Source organism: Eublepharis macularius, chromosome 4 (genome assembly GCF_028583425.1).
Source record: "Eublepharis macularius isolate TG4126 chromosome 4, MPM_Emac_v1.0, whole genome shotgun sequence".
Taxonomy (NCBI): domain Eukaryota; kingdom Metazoa; phylum Chordata; class Lepidosauria; order Squamata; family Eublepharidae; genus Eublepharis; species Eublepharis macularius.
The window spans coordinates 177,483,479-177,503,638 of record NC_072793.1 but is presented as its reverse complement, the minus strand read 5'-3'; the positions used below and the strand labels follow the sequence as shown (position 1 = coordinate 177,503,638).

Below are 20,160 nucleotides of genomic sequence, written 5' to 3'. Positions count from 1 at the left end.
TCTCCGACAAGTATTCATCCAGCCTCTTCTTGAAAACTGCCAGTGAGGGGGAGCTCACCACCTCCCTAGGCAGCTGATTCCACTTTTGAACTACTCTGACCGTGAAAAAGTTTTTCCTAATATCCAGCCGGTACCTTTGTGCATGTAGTTTTAGCACATTGCTTCGTGTCCTACCCTCTGCTGCCAACTGGAAAAGCTCCTTGCTCTCCTCCAAATGACAGCCTTTCAAATATTTAAAGAGAGCAATCATGTCCCCCCTCAACCTCCTCTTCTCCAAACTAAACATTCCCAAGGCCCTCAGCCTTTCCTCGTAAGGCTCAGTCTCCAGACCCCTGATCATTCTTGTCGCTCTCCTCTGCACCCTCTCGATTTTGTCCACATCCTTTTTGAAGTGAGGCCTCCAGAACTGCACACAATACTCCAGGTGTGGCCTGACCTGGAGATGTTGAAATATAGGCATAGCTACAGAAATCCTCTAGAGGAAATTGTCTTTCTCAGATCTCTAAGTTTAGTCCACTGTTCAGCATCCTGAGGTCAACTCATGACTGTTGGGATAATACGGCCCTTCCCGAGGTCCATGTTATCCACGGCCGTTCTTTGCTCAAGCCCTGAAGGAGCCATGGACAAGTGGGGCTCTCCACGTCCCTCCCTTGATAGCGTGATTAGAAATTTCAGATTATGATTGTTACAAACTATAATGTTTCTTAGATAACCAAACAGAATAAATGACTTATATATGTTTACATGTATTTGGATGAAGAATGATATTTTCAAAAATAAATGAAGAGTTTTGTCATGTCTCATAAAGTCATGATCTACCATCTTAGGTCACTTATGGTTCCTTTCATACTACAATGAATGCTAAAACTCAGTTCCCTTATTTATTCCGGATGATTCCATCTGAAACTCCTCAATGGGTTGGGATTGTTCATCTCCTGAAGCATTTTGGATGGAACTGGATTGGCCTCCTCACACCAGATGACGACAGTGGAGAAACGTTCCTTCAAAACTTGATGCCAAAGTTGTTCTGGAGTAATATTTGCATTGCTTTGAAAGAAATGATTCCACCAGCAATAACTTACATGGAAATTATAAATCATGCTAACATCTTGGCAAGGATAGCTCAAAAAATCTGGTTTAGCAAACTCAACGTCATTATTGCCTATGGGAATGACCAGTCTATGCAAGGTTTACGAATCATTCTAGAAAATTGTGAAATTCTTCTGCAGCTGCCAATAGAGCGAGTTTGGATCGCAACAGCTCAATGGGATGTCACATATATTTTCTTTGGCCGTAAATTCACACCCAAATCCCTCAATGGTAGTTTGTCCTTTACACTGCACACTAATAAGGTGCCAGGATTTCAGGATTTCCTTGAGACCCTGAATCCATACCAATCAGAGATTTATTTCATTCAGCAGTTTTGGATGTACGTATTTCACTGTTCACTACCACTGTATAGCATTGATGCTTCCCGAAACAAAAACTGCACAGGGGAGGAGAAGCTTGACAGCGTCCCTGGAACTGTGTTTGAAATGGGAATGTCTGGTCACAGCTATGGCATCTACAATGCTGTCTATGCTGTAGCACATGCACTCCATGCCATGTATTCATCAAGAACTCAGCAGAGAGTGATGGGGGAAGAAGGTCTTCTCTATGCTCAGCCATGGCAGGTCAGTCCCAGTTCTTCTTGTCACAGTTTGTCTATCATTAGAGTTGGTGTAGCAAAGTGGTTAAGTAGTTGTGCTGTGAATCAACGCTCTGCTGTTTTGAATCCCAGTGCAGGGGGCCTCGGGTAACCCACTCCTCTGAGCCCCAACTCCCCAGATGTATTGAGGGGGATACTAATACCACTGACTTTGTTCACCATTCTAAGTGGGGCACTAATCTGTCGGGAAAAGCATTATATAAGCGCAGTTGTTATTTTATTATATACTAGCAACAAAGTCCGTTGAGGGAAAAAAATACAACGGGCTCTAGAAAGGGGAGGGGGGCTAGGAAGGCATCCCCTCCTCCTCCCTCTCTGATCCTGGCCAGTGACAGAGGGGGTTGGGCACCTGCTCTACACGTGATCTTGGCCACATGAAGGGGGGTGGGCTTTGCTTCCTGCTCCATTCCTGATATGGGTCAGGTAAAGGGGGGGCGGGCATTGCGATCTGCTCCGCTCCTGATTCCAGCTGAGTGAAGGGGAAACGGGCAACTATGTAACCCTCCACTATAATAAACCTTCAATTTCCATATATCAAATCAGAGAGTCTCAATCGGAGGATTACATAGTTGCCCCTGAAAAAGTGGACATCTGTGAAACAAGCCGATTAATTATTGCCGGCCGCTTGCAGGGCAGACAGCAAGGGGCTCTTTGGGGTCCTACTTTGTTTGTTTCTCTCCACCGGAAGGATACAAGCATTTATGAAAATGACATTGAGTCATCTTCGGAACGGCTCATGACAGAGCCCTCTCATTTTGGCAGATCTTCAACTACGTCAATTATATTGTCCCACGAAACAATTTGAAAGGAAGACTTACGAATTCATGTTTAATGGACTTTGTGTGGGTACACTGTCTTATAAGTGTGTTGTACTGTTTGTCAAGAAAGATAACACACAGTCTATGTTCTGTATATATGTATATAGTAGCTGTGTTTAGAATCTATGATGGGAATGTAACTAGTTGTACTTTACGTATATTGGATTAATATCATTGGATTGACATTAGCATTGTGAGTATCTTATTAATGGTTTTTGGATACAGGTTAGGAGCTCAGCGGGTTTTTTTCCTGGGGATTGTTGTTGTGATATTCTGGATGATATTCCTGGGATTGCCTCTCTTTTGGATATGGGTAAAGAGGAGGGCATGGCCACCTGCTCAGCTCCTGATCGCAGATGGGTGAAGCAGAAATGGGCATTGCATCCTGCTTCACGCTTGATTACAGATGGGTGAAGGGGTGAAGGCACCGCTTGCTCAGTGCCTTATTCCAGTTGGTTGAAGGGAGTAAGTATTGACACCTGCTCTGCTTCTTATCCTGGCAAGGGGTGGGCATTCCCATCTACTCCACTCCTAATACCAGATAGGTGAAGTAGGTGTGGGTATTGCCACTTGCTCTGCTCCTGATTGTGTCAGGTTGAAGGGGGATGGGCATTGCTGCCTGCTTGGCACCTGATTCCGGCAGGGTGAAGATGGGGCGAGCATTGAAGTCTGCTCAGTGCCTTCTTCCCATAGATTGAAGGAGGCGGGCATTTCCACCTGCCTCGCTCCTTATCCTGGCTGGATGAAGGGAAGAAGGGCATTGCCTCCTGCTCTGCACCTGATGCTAGCCAAGTGAAGACACGGGGTGGGCATTGTCACCTGCTCCACTATTGATCTTAACTGGGTGTTGGTGGGGGTGGTTATTCCAACTTGCTCTCCTCCTGATGCCAGCCGGGTGAAGTGGGGCAGGCATTACCCTCTGATATTTCTGATCTGATCTCACCTGGGTGGAGGGGAGTGGGCATTGCTACCTGCTCCATTCCTAATACTTGCTGCATTATGGCGGGGGAGGGCATTGCCATATGCACCACTCCTAATAACAGCTGGGTTAAGGCAGTGGGCAGGCATTCCCATCTGGTCCTCTTCTAATATCAAGTGGGATAAGGCGGAGGGTGGGAATTACCAGGGGTGGGCATTGTCACATGCTCTGGCTTCTAATATTAGCTGGGTTAATGTGGGGTTGGGAATTGCTGGGGGAGGGCAGCAACTCCCTATCCCATTCCTAATACCAGCAGAGTTAAGATATGGGGGGTTGGCATTATGATCTGGTCTGCTCCTAATACCAGCTGGATTAAGGCATTAGATGGGCATTGCCACCTATTCTGCTCTTAATACCAGCTGGGTTAAGGTGGGAGTGGGCATTGCCACCTCCCCTGATTCTAATGTTAGCTGGTTTAAGGCAGGGGGTGGGAATTGCCAGGGTGGGCATTGCCACCTGCTCTGATTCTAATACCAGCTTGGTAAGGCTGGGGGTGGGAATTGCTGCCTGCTCTGCTCCTGTTCCCAGATGGCTGAAGGGGAGTGGGCATTACTTCCCACCCTGCTCCTAATACCGATTCTCAAAACTAACAGGTATCTCCATGTAAACTAGTAAATCAAAAAGCAGACTAACCGCAAGTGGACAATAAGAAAATCATGGCACCCAAAGTACTAATTTCAAGGCTTTGATGTTATATAATGAACATCACTTCATATGAACATATCACTACAAGTAAAGAAACAGTAATATACATAAATCAATAGCAGGCAAATCGCTCCTTAAAGTCTTATAAATCCAACAGGTGTAGTTAAGGTGTGTGGGGGGGTTGGAATTATGGTGTGGCATTCAAGTGTGGTTAAGGTATGCCAGCTGGGTTAAGGTGTGTGTGTGTGAGGGGTGGGGTGGCATTATGATCTGGTCTGCTCCTAATGACAGCTGGGTTAAGGCATTGGATGGGCATTGCCACCTACTCTGCTCCTAATACCAGCTGGGTGTGCATTGCCACCTGCTCTGCTCCTTATCCCAGAAGGCTGAAGGGGGCTGAGCATTGCCAAATGTTCTGCTCCTAATACCAGCTGGATTAAGGTGGGGTGGGCATCACCACCTGCTCCACTCCTAACATCAGCTAGGTTAAGGCATTGGATGGGCATTGCCACATGATCCGCTCCTAATACCAGCTCAGTTATTGTGGGGGTGGGCATTGCCTCCTGTTCTGCTCCTAATACCAGCTGGGTGAAGATGGGGGGTGGGCACTGCCACAGCCCCGCTCCTAATATTAGCTGGGTTAAGGTGGGGGTGGGTACTGCCACTTGTTCTGCTCCTAATAACAGCTGGGTAAAGATGGGATGGACATTGCCACCTGCCCCTCTCCTAATACCAGCTGGGTTAAGGCACTGGATGGGCATTTCAACATGCCCCACTCCTAATACCAGCTGGGTTGAGGGAAGGGTGGGCATTGCCATCTGCTCCAATCCTAATATTAGCTGGCTTAAGATGGGCGGTGAGTATTGCCGCCTGTTCCGCTCCTAATACCAGCTGAGTGAAAGTGGGGGGCTGGCATTGTCACCTGTTCCCATCCTGATCCCAGCCTTGACTTCCTGCCACAACATGTTTTCTGGAGAGACATGGTGGCTTGCCTGGGCTTCCCTCTGCAGCAGCAACCTCTGGTGGTGCACCAGGGTATAAAGTGAGTTGTCTGAAACACACTTACTCAATTATATAGTAGGATTACTAGCAACAAAGCCTGTTGTAGGGAAAAAATACAACAGGCTGTAGAAAGTGGAGGGCAGATAGGAAGGTATTCCCTTCTCCTCTGTCACTGATCCTGGCCAGTAACAGAGGGGGGTGGGCCCCTTCTCCACGCATGATTTTGGCCACGTGAAGGGGGGTAGGCTTTGCTACCTTCTCCATGCCTGATACAGGTTAGGTAAAGGGAGACAGGTGTTGCAACCTGCTCTGTTCCTGATTCCAGCTGGGTGAAGGGGAAATGGGCATTGCTTCCTGCTCCATGCCTCATCTCGGTCACGTGAATGGGTGGGCAGCTTTGATACCTACTCCACACCTGATACAGGCTGGGTAAAGAGGGATGGCATTGTCATCTGCTCCACTCCTGATTGCAGACAGGTGAAGGGGAAATGGAAATTGCCTCCTGCTCCATGGCTGATTACAGATGGGTGAAGGAGGGTGGGTATGGCCACTTGCTCAGTGCCTTATTACGGTAGGTTGAAGGGAGTGAGTATTGCCACCTGCTCCACTCCTTTTCCTGGCTGCGGTGAAGGGAAGAAGAGCATTACCTCTTGGTCTGCACCTGATCCAAGCTACCTGCTTCACTCCTAATCCTAACTGGGTTATATTGGGGGCAGGCATAGCCACCTGCCCCGCTCCTAATACCAGCTGGGTAAGGCAGGGGTGGGCACTGCCACCTGCTCTGCTCCTGATCAAAACTGGCTGAAGGGGGTGGGCATTGCCACCTGCTCCACTCCTGACCCCAGATGGCTGAATGGGGGTGGGTATTGCTACCTGCCCTGCTCCTAATACCAGCTGGGTTAAGGTGGGGTGGGCATTACTACCTGCTCTGCTCCTAATATCAGCTGGGTTAAGGCAATGGATGGGCATTGCCACCTACTGTGCTCCAAATATTAGCTGGGTTAAGGTGGGGCGGGGGTGTATTGCCACCTGTTCTGCTCCTAATACCAGCTGAGTGAAGCCGGGGGGGGGGTGCATTGCCATCTGCCCTGTTCCTAATATCAGTTGGGTTAAGGCATTGGATGGTCATTGCCACCTTCTCTACTCCTAATATTAGCTGGGTTAAGGTGGAGGTGGGTACTGCCACCCATTCAGCTCCTAATACCAGCTGGGTGAAGATGGGGGCCGGGCATTGCCACCTGCTCCACCCCTAATACCCGCTGGGTTAAAGCAGGGGTTAAAATTACCAGGGGTTGGTATTGGCACCTGCTCTGCTCCTAATACTAGCTGGGTGAAAACAGGGGGTGGGCATTGCCACCTACTCCGCTTCTAATACCAGCAGGGTTAAGGCATTATACGGGCACTGCCTCCTGCTCCACTCTTAGTACCAGCTGAATTAAGGTGGGGGTGGGCATTTCCATTTGCTCCGCTCCTAATTCCCACTGTGTTAAGGAGGTGGTGGGTATTGCCATCTGCCCTGCTTCTAATACCAGCTGGGTTAAGGCAGAGACAGGCATTGCCACCTGCACTACTCCTAATACCAGCTGGGTTTAGGTGGGGGTGGGCATTGCGTTGTGCTCTGCTTCTAATATTGGCTGGGTTAAGGCATGGGGTGTGAAGTGCTGGGGGTGTGCGTTGCCACCTGCTCTGATTCTAATGCCAATGACCAAGAGGGGTCCTCCGAGTGTAGAACACTCCAAAACAAATTACAAACCTCAAAGGTTATAGATTAAATATACTTTGTAAATTTTTATATTTTTGTTTCTTACAAAAGTGCAAGTACTCAAATGTGATAAATATTCGACAATAAATATACTACAATAAATATACAGCTAATAAATAATCATAAATATTCATCAAGCATCCAATCCTTCCAGTCCATTTTGAATTCCAAATGCCAGAGTTGTAAACTATATATTCTTGTTCTATTTCAAAGCTGTTAATATCTGTGTGGAGCTTGAAAACTATAAATATCTGTGTGGAGTATCCTCAGATGACAGCATTGCCTAGTAGTTACAGTGGAACATCTCCAAGATTGGGCTATGAAAATTGTATGATCTTGTTCTTTGTTCTGTTTCAAAGCTGTCGATCTTTGTTTGAAGTTTCAGAACTGTTGATATCCGTATGGAATATCTTCACACAACAACATTTCCCAGTGGTTAAAGCTGAGACCAACCAAAAATGGTCTGTAAGAGCCTGACGGCTGTCGCCAACCTCCTTTCCCAATTCGACAATGTCTTTTTCAAAGGCTCAAATCAACATACACTGTAATCAAACCATATGGTGTTGCATTAAATATGACACTATTATAACCTCCCTTAATCAAACCATATGTATGCCTGTTACTTACAATCACTCCAACACCACCGCACTCACTTCCTGAAAGATGAAAGAGCCGACGGACCATTGCCATAGGGTTCTAATGCTCATGATGTCATACAAATACACTTCTGCAGCCATAAATTACAGATTTAAAGGTCCAGTGTTGTATTACACAGATGCATAATTATATCACAAATAACAAGAGAGTTCCATCTCATTGTTTAATCCATATGGAAACAATGATTTTAATTTGAATATCCATTCTGACTCCCTTTGCAATAACTTTTGTTGGACGTCATAGTTCAAGGAGGGCTTCATTACTATTAAAACTGAAACTTTAAGGTCTTTCTCCCCATGGTTGTTTTCAATGAAATGGGACACTAAAGGGGCATCTGTAATTTTATTCTTTATTCTAGTTGTGTGTTCTTGAATCCCCACTCTCAAAGGTCGAGTGGTACCCCCAATGTATAATTTTTTACAGACACATTGTAACACATAAATAACATAAGGTGTTTTACAGTTAGAAAAGTCTCTATTACTGAGCTGTTTCATACCTACAGGATTCTCTATCTCCTTCAAATTAACTGCCATGTCACAAATCGTACAGTTGCCACAAGGGAAATGTCCCCCTGGGTGTATGCATGGTGATTGGCGATTATCAAAGGCAGAGTGTATGAGAATATCCTTCAGGCTCCTGGTTTTTCGATAACCAATTAATGGTTTCTCCTTGCACCCCTCTATATCTTTTAAAATCTACCAGTGTTTCTGTATGACTTTTGCTATTCTCATAGAAAAGGGTGTCTAATCCAATGCCCATTTTATTTGGTTCTTCATTGCTTGGTTTCTGGGGATAAACATGCTGTCTCTAGCTGTCTGATCTGCTTTTCTTTGAGCTCTCACTATTACCCTTTCTGGATAACCCGTTTTGAAAAGATTTATAACTAATGTGACTTTCCCTCTTATAGTCATTCTACTTGCTGGAATTTCTCTTCATTCTCAAAAACTGACCCTTTGGAATATTGTCCTTAATTGTAGTGGGTGAAATGATGTATAATGTAAATAGGAGTATTTATCTGTGCATTTCTTAAAGGGACAAACATCCAATTTCCCATTCTTTTCCTTGAATACGGTAATGTCCAAAAAGTTTATGCAATTAAGATCTCCTTCCCAGTTGAACTTGATGTTATCATCCAAACTATTAAGCCAATTCACAAACTCCCTTGCATATAAAGGTGTCCTTAATACAGAAAAAATGTCATCAATAAATCTAACATAAAAACACACATCATGGTAAAATGGGTTCATTTCTTCATTCAAAATACAATGTGCTTCAATGTCAGACATGTATAAGTTAGCAATTGATGGAGCAGCTGAGCACCACATTGCAATCCCTTTCATTTGGAAATAAAACAGATCACCAAATTTAACGTAGTTTTTTTCTAGAATAATATCTAATAGATCCAAAAGAAAGTGAGTGGGAAGTAATGAATTATCTCTGCCTTGTAATGCTGTTTTCACAACTTCTCTAGCTCCTTCGTGTGGTATAACTGTATAAGGTGACTTAACATCACATGTTAATAAATAGGCCGTCTCAGGAGCTGTCACATCTTCTAACCTTTCTATAAAGGAAGTTGTGTTCTTTATGTAAACTGGTTTAGTTTTAACCAATGGTTGCAAGAAACTGTCTAGATAACAAGAAAGAGGTTCCAATACAGAATTGGAACCTGATACTATTGGACGTCCCGGTGGTGAGTTACCCCCTTTGTGAACCTTTGGAAGAATGTAAAACTCTGGTGTGCGGGGGTACCTGTTTTGTAAAGCTCCATATGTTTGGTAATTTATATAATTGTTAGCTAGACCTTCATTGAGTACCACCTTGATAATTTTCTGAATGTGTCTTAGGGGGACATAGTTGATAGGTTGATAATTGGATTAATCACTCAATTGTCTGTCCACTTCCTGGATGTAATCCTTAATATTCAAAACAACTATCCCGCCCCTTGTCAGCTGGTTTAATTATGATTGTTTTGTCACTGTTCAATTTTTTACTTCAGATTCTGCTCTTGTTAAATTCTGACAATGTTTTCTAGGCATTTTCTCAATGTGGTCTAGATCCTTGGCAACTAATTTCTCAAAAACTTCTGTTGCCAGGTCAGTAACTGATGGCATAAAAGATTACTTGACCTGGAGTGATGTTATTTCATGTGGAGTCTGTTGAATTCCAAAGCATTTTCTTAATTTAATTAATCTGATTAATTTAAAGTCATCTACTCTAGTTCTAAAAGCATTGTATGGTGGTGTAGGTACGAATCCTAAACCCTTATTTAGGACTGATCTTTCAGCTTCACTTAAAGGTCTCTTAGAGAGGTTGAAAATTAAGTCCTGTGTCTGCCCCTTCAAGGTGGGCGATCCTGACGTTTTCCTAAAAAACATCCCCTATTATAATAAGGTATAGTTCTATTTCTTAAAGTCCTAGTCTATCCATACTCGTCACCTGATGTATCTGTCTCTGATAATTCTGTAGGTTCCTATTCAGAAGCACTCTCCTGAGCATTTTTTCTATGCATATTGGACCTATTTTCATTGCACCATGTATATACATTGCCTGTGTTGTAATCTTTCTTGTCTCTAGTCAGCTTTTTAACTTAAGTGTACTTAAGTATTCCTTAAGTGTAGCCTCTCCTTCCTTGATTAACCGGTCAACTTCTTTGGTTCTAGCTTCATACCCTCCTGAGGTAACTAGGGGTTTAACTCTATCTTACACTTTAGAAATTTCTGTTGTTAATTTTTCAGTCTCATCACTATACATATCTATTAATAACAACATCAAGTCCAAAGCACATTTGTTCAAAATAGAAGACCATTTTGATTTAAATGTTTCATTCTCCTTAAATAAACCTGGAGGTTTATACATTCTTAACCCTCTAGGTCTAATATTAAGTCTCGAATATTCTGTTAAATAGGCTGAATGAATGTTCATTTTGGAACGCTTAATAAGTAATGGTTGAATATATGCCCAATCATCCAATTTAGGTTGACTCCCTGTAGAAACAGATGGATATTTTGCTAATATTTGTTCTCTTTCTTCTGTAGAATATGCAAAACAACTATTGTAAGTAGCCATATCCCCAAATACCAACGTATCGACAATAGCCAGATAAGAGGGGTCCTCTGATTGTAGAACACTCCAAAACAAATTACAAACCTCGAAGGTTATATATGAAATATATTTTGTAAATTTTAATATTTATGATTTTTACAAAAGTGCAAGTTCTCAAATGTGATAAATATTCGACAATAAATATACTACAATAAATGTACAGCTAATAAACCTTCATAAATAATCATAAATATTCATCAAGCATCCAATCCTTCCAGTCTACTTTGGATTCCAAATGCCAGAGTTGTAAACTATATATTCTTAGTTCTTGTTCTATTTCAAACCTGTTAATATCTGTGTGGAGCTTGAAAACTATAAATATCAGTGTGGAATATCCTCAGATGACATCATCGCCTAGTGGTTACGGCTGAAAATCTCCAAGATTGGGCTATGAAAAATTGTATGATCTTGTTCTTTGTTTGAAAAAGGCATTGTTGAAATGGGAAAGCAGGTTGGCGATAGCCGTCAGGCTCTTACAGCCCATTTTTGGATGGTCTCAGCTTTAACCACTGGGCCATGTTATTGTGTAAAGATATTCCATACGGATATCAACAGTTCTGAAACTTCAAACAAATATCAACAGCTTTTAAACAGAACAAAGAACAAGATCATACAGGTTTTTGTAGCTCAATCTTGGAGTTTTTCAGCTGTAAATAATGGGGCAATGTGCACCCCCTGCGTTACCCAGATGGTATTAGGAGCATGGCAGGTGGCACGGCACACTCCCCTTCAGCCATCTGGGACCAGGAGCAGAGCATGTGGCAATGTCCACTAGATTGACTCATGTTAATGCAGGGGGATGGTATTGATTGATTTACTATCCTCCCAGCAACAGGCGTGAGATCGTAACAGTAGAGGGCCTCGCTAAGTCTCCCCCTGGGCACATTCTGATATCCTCCTTTGTGATTAGAGCCCCACCCTGCAATTGAGGAGCAGTCAATCAGCACTAATAAGTTTTATTTGTCTCTGGGAAAATGCATTTCATATCTAAATTCATCAACTTAACTCTGGGAAGATCCATTAGCAAACTGCCCCTTTTTGAGGCAGCAGGAGAGATTCTGCATTTCCTTTCACACACCCCAGCAGCAAGTAATCAAAGTAATCAAACTTAGTTATTGCCTAGAGATGGCCTTCATGGTCTTTGTTCGAACGGCTAAAGGAGCTTGGTATAGTAGGAAAGGGGGCCCAGAAGTTTTGCTAATGAGTTAGAAACCATAGATTTCACCATTATGTTGCTTACATATTTTCTGTTGCTTTATATACTACCTGTGCTTTCTGTTGTTTAATGTAAGTCCTGGAATAGATTATGTTCTGTTTCAGCAATTCCTCATCCTCATACTGGATCCTTGCTAATGCTATGTCTTTGTAAATTTATATTAATTTACCCCATGACATTGTTTATGAAAATGTTCTTGACACTGTAGTCATTTACCCTTTGACATTATTTATGGAAATGTTCTTGACACTGTATGGAAATGTCCTTGTCCTTGCCACTGATTTTACGAATCTCACACTATGTAATCCACCTTGAATCTCAGTGAGAAAGGCAGAATATAAATGACATAAACACATGAATAAAAATGAATGAATGAATGAATGAATGAATGAATGAATGAATGAATGAATGAATGAATGAATGAAAACTAAGGCTCTGGTCCCTTTCAAACTGTGCACACTTCCTTGATTCAAGAACTGCTCCCTTAGGGTTACTTCCCTAAGACTTCCTCTGTCTCTCCCGGTCAATAATGTTGGATGTTTGGAGCCTTCTTCCTCCATGGACTGCCTCATTCCCTCACCTTGGATAGGTACTTATTGCCCTGAAATCCCTCAACTCCATCTCACTTTCACCACTGCTTTTCTTAGGAGACTGTGTGCTTGTGCATTGCTTCTTATGAGTGTATATTTTCATCTGTTAATAAAAAATACTCCTTTTGCTTAAGATCACCAGCCTCATCTGCTACCTTGGGGAAGGGACCCCATAAAAATTGGTGGATTTATCCCACACTTATCCCTCTTGTTTAGCCTTCTTCCTTGCCATTAATCCCCCCTCACTAGCAAAGAGCCCTCCAGGTAACAATGGTAGGTATCTTGAATTGCATTTACATAGATAGCATATAACCAAGATGACTTAAATCATGTGTGAGAACATAAGCGAGCAACCCGAATGCTAAATTCATCACAGAGGTGTAAAGGTATCAGTAGTAAGTGCTGGAATAATTCTCTCCACATCTGAGGTTTGGTAGACAGCAAATCAGCTGGTAAAGTATACCGCAATAGAATAATAAAATCTTCCCTCTATTAAGTGGCAAACAGTAAGGTGATAAAAAGGAGAGAGAGCAAATTAAAACAACAACTCAAATGGCATGAGCAGCTACCAATGTTCCCACCAGCACTGCCATCTTAAATCTGGCTCCTGATCTGATGTCAGATATATGAATTGGCTCCCTCTGAAAATTCAGTGCACCCTTAACTATAATAGAATTTATATACAGTATTAAGTATAATAGTGTTCATTTCTTTTCTCAAAAAACACTTCATTTTTAAGTTTAGCATTTTGTTCAAATTTGAAAAATCAGGCTAATTCATATTTAGTCATATTAATACAATTGCAAGTCAATATTGCAGAACAAGTAGTTCCATGTTAACAAATTTCAGAAAGGTATAGTCATTTATTTCCCACTACATTTTTAAAATACGGAAACTCTTTCTCCTCCAACCTAGCTTTTTTCATTTTTGAGAAATGTTCGCTTTAACAATTCTGCTGGAGATGAAATCTTTTTTGATGAAGATGGGGACCTGGCAGCTGGCTATGATATTGTGAACTTGGTCACATTTTCAAATCAATCTTTCCAAAAAATCCAAGTTGGTTCGATGGAATCTAAAACAACTGCAGGTGAAGAGTTCTTTATTGATAGAAGTTTGCTGAGATGGAATCACAAATTTCAGCAGGTATGGATGATGTTTTTTTCCAATTTCGCAGGGACAATAGCAATAGCACTGCACTTTTTTTAAAAAAAAATCTTGGTCAGTTGGCACTAGACACGGGCACAAACCACATTACGAACCAAAAAAAACCCACGAACCGCCTGATCATCTATTTGCAATACAGCGGTTCATGAGGGTCCATGGTGCAATGGAAGCCCGTTTCATTGCGTTCGCCTATGGTTTGTAAAGCCAGACAGTCAGGCATCATCAATCACTTCCCTTGGAAATGGAGTTGGGGGAATGCCTGAACTCTGTCTCTACTCCTTCTGTCACCCTGGAAACCCAAATCAAAGCCCAGGTTACCTTGATTGGCAGGTCTTCCTTCCAACCATGGAGCTGCAAATTGGTTACAATTGGTTACATGGGAGAAGACACCCGGAGGAGCGAGGAGGAAGGGGGGTATTCTGTAGCCACCGGCTCTCCAATCTCATCCCTACAAACCCTGATAGGCAGTTCTGATGGCCAACCCCTTGTACACTGGGCCAGCATCAACTGGTGGCTCTAATTGTATCAAATGGGAGTTTCCTGGGGGCCTTGGATTGGAGAGGGTATAACTCCAAGATCCCTTTTGCAATATTGACCAAACTTGGGTGCTGGCTCGAGAAGAGCCTGCTAAACACTCCCTGTGAATATGGGTTCTCTAAGTGCAACGGGGGCTGTTCTGATGCCCGCGAACCACGAAGCCGTGCATGTGGAGTACATAACACTTGTCCCTCTGCTTACACAGCTCCTTTTCTTTCTCTTATCACTTTGCTTGATCTTTGTATCTACGTATGTACATATACAAGTGGGGAGCATGTCATTTCTGGTGTGTTCTTGGGCAAAGGGGTTAGAATCAAGAATCATAGCTGGAAGGGAGAAGCAGCACATTTCCATCTCCCACCCCTTCCTTTTGCTTTTCTCTCAGAGTGTCCCACGCAGTACGTGTGTCGAGAGCTGCCCCACTGGGCACAGCAGGATTGTTCAAGAGGGGAAGCAAGTGTGCTGCTACGATTGTGCTCACTGCCCAGAAGGGAAAATTGCACTCCAGATTGGTAAGTAAAAGGATATCAAGTTACAAGAGAAAGGCTCCAAATGTTTCAGATGTGCTGCTACTCCAGTTACTCGAGCTTTCCTGTACAATGGATTTGCCAATCTCTACCTTCTGGAAAATGGACAGTCAGTGAGAGTCTTATGGCCTGCTTCGACCTGATGTAGAATTTCCCCTTTCTCTACCGATTTTATAATGCGTAAACATGATATCCACTAAGGACAGCATTCCTTAACATAGTTGAGCCCATGGGAACTCTTGGGAATTTGAGGACAGGTTGTGGGTACTGTGATAAAATGACTGCTGTGGCCAGCATGGCTTCCATGGGGACTCCTGCCAATTATAAAATGTTTGGAGTGTCCTCCTGCGATGGAGGCAGCCATTTCAGAACTATTGCTTCCTCCAGACCCACGGGTGATGTCTCCTGGGCTCTTCTGAAGCACTAGGTGTTACTTAACTGTGGTAGAGGCAAGCTAAGAAGACCTCTTTGCTTCGGTGAAGAGATACATTGAGGAAGAAGAAAGTAAGCACCCACCATGTTATTCTCACACTTCCCTTTTTCACATGAGTCACATTGTTGTAATCAAACCAAATCCTCAGAGACTCTATGCAGACTAGAGACCAAAATACACATAACGAGGGAATCTCTCTAGTCAGAATTCACATGTAAGACACAATGAGGCTTACTATATAATTCAGCAAGCATGTTCGAGATGACTCACCACTGCAGGCGCAGTCCTGGAAAGCCACTGGGCCTCAGAAGGGCCTGCAGGCCAGCCCCTCCCTCCCCAGCCCCGACTGGGCCAGGACCGCATGGGGCATGCCTGACTTGCCTGCGCTTCACCTCCCAAGTCTTTCTCCCCAAGCTTCGATCTGCCGCAAGAGGGAGGGGGCATGAGGGGGGTACTGTGGCTTGCCTGCTGGACCGGAAGAGCCCAAGTCTACTTATCATGGCTTTGCGAGATGAGTTAACCGGACCTCTGGACCCCAGAGCCCAGGTCGATCTGCCATAGACTTGCAGGGCAAAGAGACCTGGTCTCTGTCTTCTCAGAGGCCAGGCCAATGGGAGGGAGGCGGGGGGAACACAGCTCCCCAGGCACGCTCCCTGATGGTGCAGCATGCTCCTGCACAGCCTAGTCCAGTGATTTCAGCCCAAAGCAGCCCAATTAGACCTGCTCTGGAGCACAGGAGCACTCCAGAGCCCTTTCTGCCTACCCTGGCAGCACTCTTAGCAGAAGCCCAAATCAGGGGTGAATTGGGTGGCAGTGGGGTGCAGTAGCACTCCAGGGCCCTTTCCTCTCCAGCATCACTCCTGGGCTCTGCAGCGGCCTAAATCAGGTCTGAAATTGGCCAGCAGAGAGAAGGGCCTGCTCACCTGCCAAGCCTCTATAGCTCGATTGGGGTGAGGAGGTGATAGGACGGATCGGCCGACCTCCCAGCCCTTTCCTGCCATGATCGGCTGGCCCTATGGAGTAGGCAATGCCAGGCCCAGCCACCCTGCCCTGCCCTTACCCAGATCGGGACATTGCAGAGGGTGGCAATGCCAGGCCCGGCTGCCCTACCCTTCCATTTGACCAGATTGGAGTGTGGTGGAAGCAGCAATGCCTGCCCCGCCTGCCCCACCCTTTCTAGAACCTATTGTATTTCCCTCCCACAATGGGCTTTGTTGCTAGTACTTAAGTATATGTTCTCTCAGAGTGATGGCAAGAAAAAGTGATATGTGCACAAAAGGATTGGAAACCATCCCAGGTCCATCCAAGGTGGATGCAGCCTAAGAGATCAGCTCCAAGGGAATGTGAAGCAGCATCGCAATAGCAATTCCCAATGGGGGCTTCATACTTCTGTTATACTAACTCACATTAACAAATATGCATGCAGTATTGACAAAGTATTCTCTCTTACAAGAGCCATTTTTTCCTGTTGTTTCTATCGGAAAAAGAAATTAATGCACCCTAATACATCTTCAACCCAGGTAGTGGTTTTATGTTTTACTGGGGGCTCAGCATGCCGATGTGGAAGCTCCATCTGCTTGCCATATTTAACAGTAGTTTGAGTAGAGGAGAAGCGCTTCTTCCTCGTGCCAAGAGAGCTGCAGCAATAGCAGAATAAGCAACATCAAGAACCATCTTTTTTTGCTAGTGAGTTGTAATTCAGGACAGATTCATAACAAATGTCATCTCCTGAATTTCTCCCCATTGGAGACCTAAATAACATTATTCTCCACATTCTCACCAGCACAACAGCCCTATGAGGTAGATCAGGCCGAGAGAGTGTGACTTACCCACAGTCAGTCAACAACCTTCCTTGGCAATATAAGAACCCGGATCTCCTTGATCCTGTTCTGACAGTCTAACCACTGCATCAGACAGTATCTGATAGATCAAGGAAACCATCATAACCAGCAGGGGCTGGGGTTTCTAAGGATCGGGAGGGACAGGATGCTCCCAACCCCCTTTTCCCCCGCCTCTGCAATTCCTGTGAGCATCCTGAAGCCCTTGGCCAGTTTTGAAGTTTCTCTTGAGGGAACTGCTACAGCCAATCTGAACTTCTGTTGCAAGAGTAACGGGTGACATCTAGGCCTAACCCTGTTCAGGATCCCTCCATTTCCCTCCTTCATGGCAATTGTGGATTCCAGGAAATAACTGAGCATAGAGGAATTAAGAGAATTTCTCTTAACAGCCGTTCTTAGCAGCGTCTTTTGACTGGCACAATATAAAACAGTACACTCATAAATGATAGTAACAATTATGAATTTCAGATGCAGACCAATGTGAGAAATGCCCAGAAGACGAATATCCAAACCAGGAGAGGGATCAGTGCATTCCCAAACTCACAACCTACTTATCCTACGAGGACCCCATGGGAGCAGGCTTGGCTTCTGTCGCTGCTTCATGTTTTGTGGCCACAGTTATAGTGATGGGGATCTTTGCCACACACTGGAATACACCGATCGTCAAAGCCAACAATCAAAGCATCACTTGTGTCCTACTCTCCTCTCTGCTGCTCGGCTTTCTGTGTTCCTTCCTATTCATCGGCCATCCTGGGACAGTGAACTGCCTTCTCCGGCAAACCCTGTTTGGCATCATCTTCTCCATTGCCGTGTCTTGCATATTGGCCAAAACCATCACTGTGGTGGTTGCCTTCGTGGCCACCAAGCCAGGGAACAGGATGAGGAAGTGGGTGGGGAAGAGACTGGCCATGTCCGTCATCATTCCCTGTTGTTTAATTCAAACTGGCATCTGTGCATTGTGGTTGGCATCTTCGCCCCCCTTCCCAGAGTTTGACATGCACTCCCAAGTGGGTCATATTATCATTCAATGCAATGAAGGTTCGGACATCATGTTCTACATAGTCCTGGGCTACATGGGTCTTCTGGCCACCATCAGTTTCACGGTGGCCTTCCTAGCACGGACTTTACCTGATTCTTTCAATGAAGCCAAGCTGATCACCTTCAGCATGCTGGTCTTCTGCAGTGTTTGGATCTCCTTTGTCCCCACCTATCTGAGCACCAAAGGGAAAGACATGGTGGCCGTGGAGATCTTCTCCATCTTGACCTCTAGTGGAAGCTTATTAGCTTGTATATTCTTCCCCAAATGCTACATTATTATTTTCAGATCTCAACTGAATGCCAGGGAGCAGCTAGGAAGGAAAAAATAACTGGCACATAATTCTTTAAATGTTTTTTTAAAAATTTCGAATTGATTTCTTCTCTTCCATCTCTCTCCATATTAATAATGAGGGGAAGGCTGTATTGATCCAGGATCCTTTAACAACATGGAGTCCGATCACTGCAGACCAAATAATGACAGGAAGAGAAATCTCACCCGTCTTGAATAATGAACATACCTTCGGCTGTCATGCCCTCTTCCGCATGCCTTTTGGTCTCCTGTTTTTAGGGCATACTGGGAGATGTTATGGGAATGAGGCTGTTGTCCCTGGGAGGGAAAGGAAACCACATATGAGGGGAATTAAGTCCACATCTCTGCACCCACCTCTAATGAGTGCAGTGCCACCATTGTATTGTCCCTGCGGATGGTCAAGGAAGGAAAGACGAGGAAGAAGGACAACTGCGAAACCAGGCTCCTCTCTTTGGGTTCTGCCTACCTTGAAGATGCTGTCTCTCTGTTGCTTGGAGCTTCCAAAAGGCATCCTGTTTCCTTTCATCCCTTTCTCCATGTCCTCAGGAATCTGAGAATTCATCCATCCTTCCCAAGATTTCTAGTTTCTCATATAGATAGGAATGAAACAGATTCTGCTGGTGAAGGAACTTAGCAGTAACCGAGGAGCTTAAGAGGGTGGTGGGGAAGCTAATAATACTTTAATATTTAGAAGCTTTGAGCATGGCTAGCATTCACTATGCTGGTTCTAATCTTCTGGCAAGGTCTCCCAGATATATTCATGTTGCATAGTGCTTGATGGTTTATCTCTCCACTACCCAGTGTGTCCAATAATGAGGGCTGGTTGAGAAAGATTTGTTTACTTACTGCATATGTATAGCAAGCTACTTGCATTAACTCTACACTATGTAATCCATATTATTAGCTGCAGCTATATACACCTTCTTGGTATTTTATCCACCCCTTTTGCCATTTCCGCCATTGATTTTTCTATCAGGCATTTGATTTCAGCCTTTTTGCTGTTGTGCTGTTTCATGCATAGTGCCTTCCAATAAACCATTTAATTCATATCCGCAACAGTTCCGAGACTGGCTTTCTGCTCGCAACCACGTACCCACCACGGGGATGCAGTCCTGCAATCACAACGACCTCCTGTTTCAAGGGACCCCATTGCCAACCCAATGAGATAAACATTTATAAACAGTAGCATAAAACCAATCTTACAATCTCATTAAGTGCCATTGCTCAAATTTCAGAATTATAAAAAGTACAGTAAAAAGAACATAACAAGATTACATTTTCTTTTTTCTCTTCTTTTCTTTATGTCATTTTTGGTCTGCCTTTCTCACTGAGACTCGAGGTGGATTATACAGTGTGAGAGTGGTATAGTCAGTATCAAGGACAATTTCATAAACAAAGTGGTAGGGTAAATAAACACAAGTTTACAGAGACATAACCTTAGCAAGAATCCAATACAGAGTCGAAGAAATGCTGAAACAGAATGTAAGCAATTCTACGATTGACATAGGAGCATATATTCAAAGCAACATAGTGGTGAAGTCTATGGGTGAAGTCTGGTACCTAACGCATTAGCGGGCCAGTCCCACACACAATGTTCTACATTGAACTGGGCTACATGGGTCTTCTAGGCATCATCAGTTTCATGGTGGCCTTTCTAGCCCGGACGTTGCCAGATTCTTTCAATGAAATCAAGCTGATCACCTTCAGCATGCTGGTCTTCTACAGTGTTTGGATCTCCTTTGTCCCCACCTATCTGAGCACCAAAGGGAAAGACATGGTGGCCGTGGAGAACTAGTCCATCTTGGCCTCTAGTGGAGGCTTATTGGCTTGTATC

General features: G+C 44.1%; 1 protein-coding gene across 1 annotated transcript; it reads left to right on the top strand.

Moving 5' to 3' along the window:
• Positions 1-854: 854 nt before the first annotated feature.
• LOC129327937 (vomeronasal type-2 receptor 26-like) lies at positions 855-18,345 on the top strand. Its single transcript, XM_054976684.1, has 4 exons — positions 855-1,429; positions 7,274-7,313; positions 14,566-14,692; positions 17,447-18,345. Exons 1-4 carry the CDS (start codon positions 855-857, stop codon positions 18,343-18,345), a joined length of 1,641 nt encoding a protein of 546 aa, XP_054832659.1.
• Positions 18,346-20,160: the final 1,815 nt, after the last annotated feature.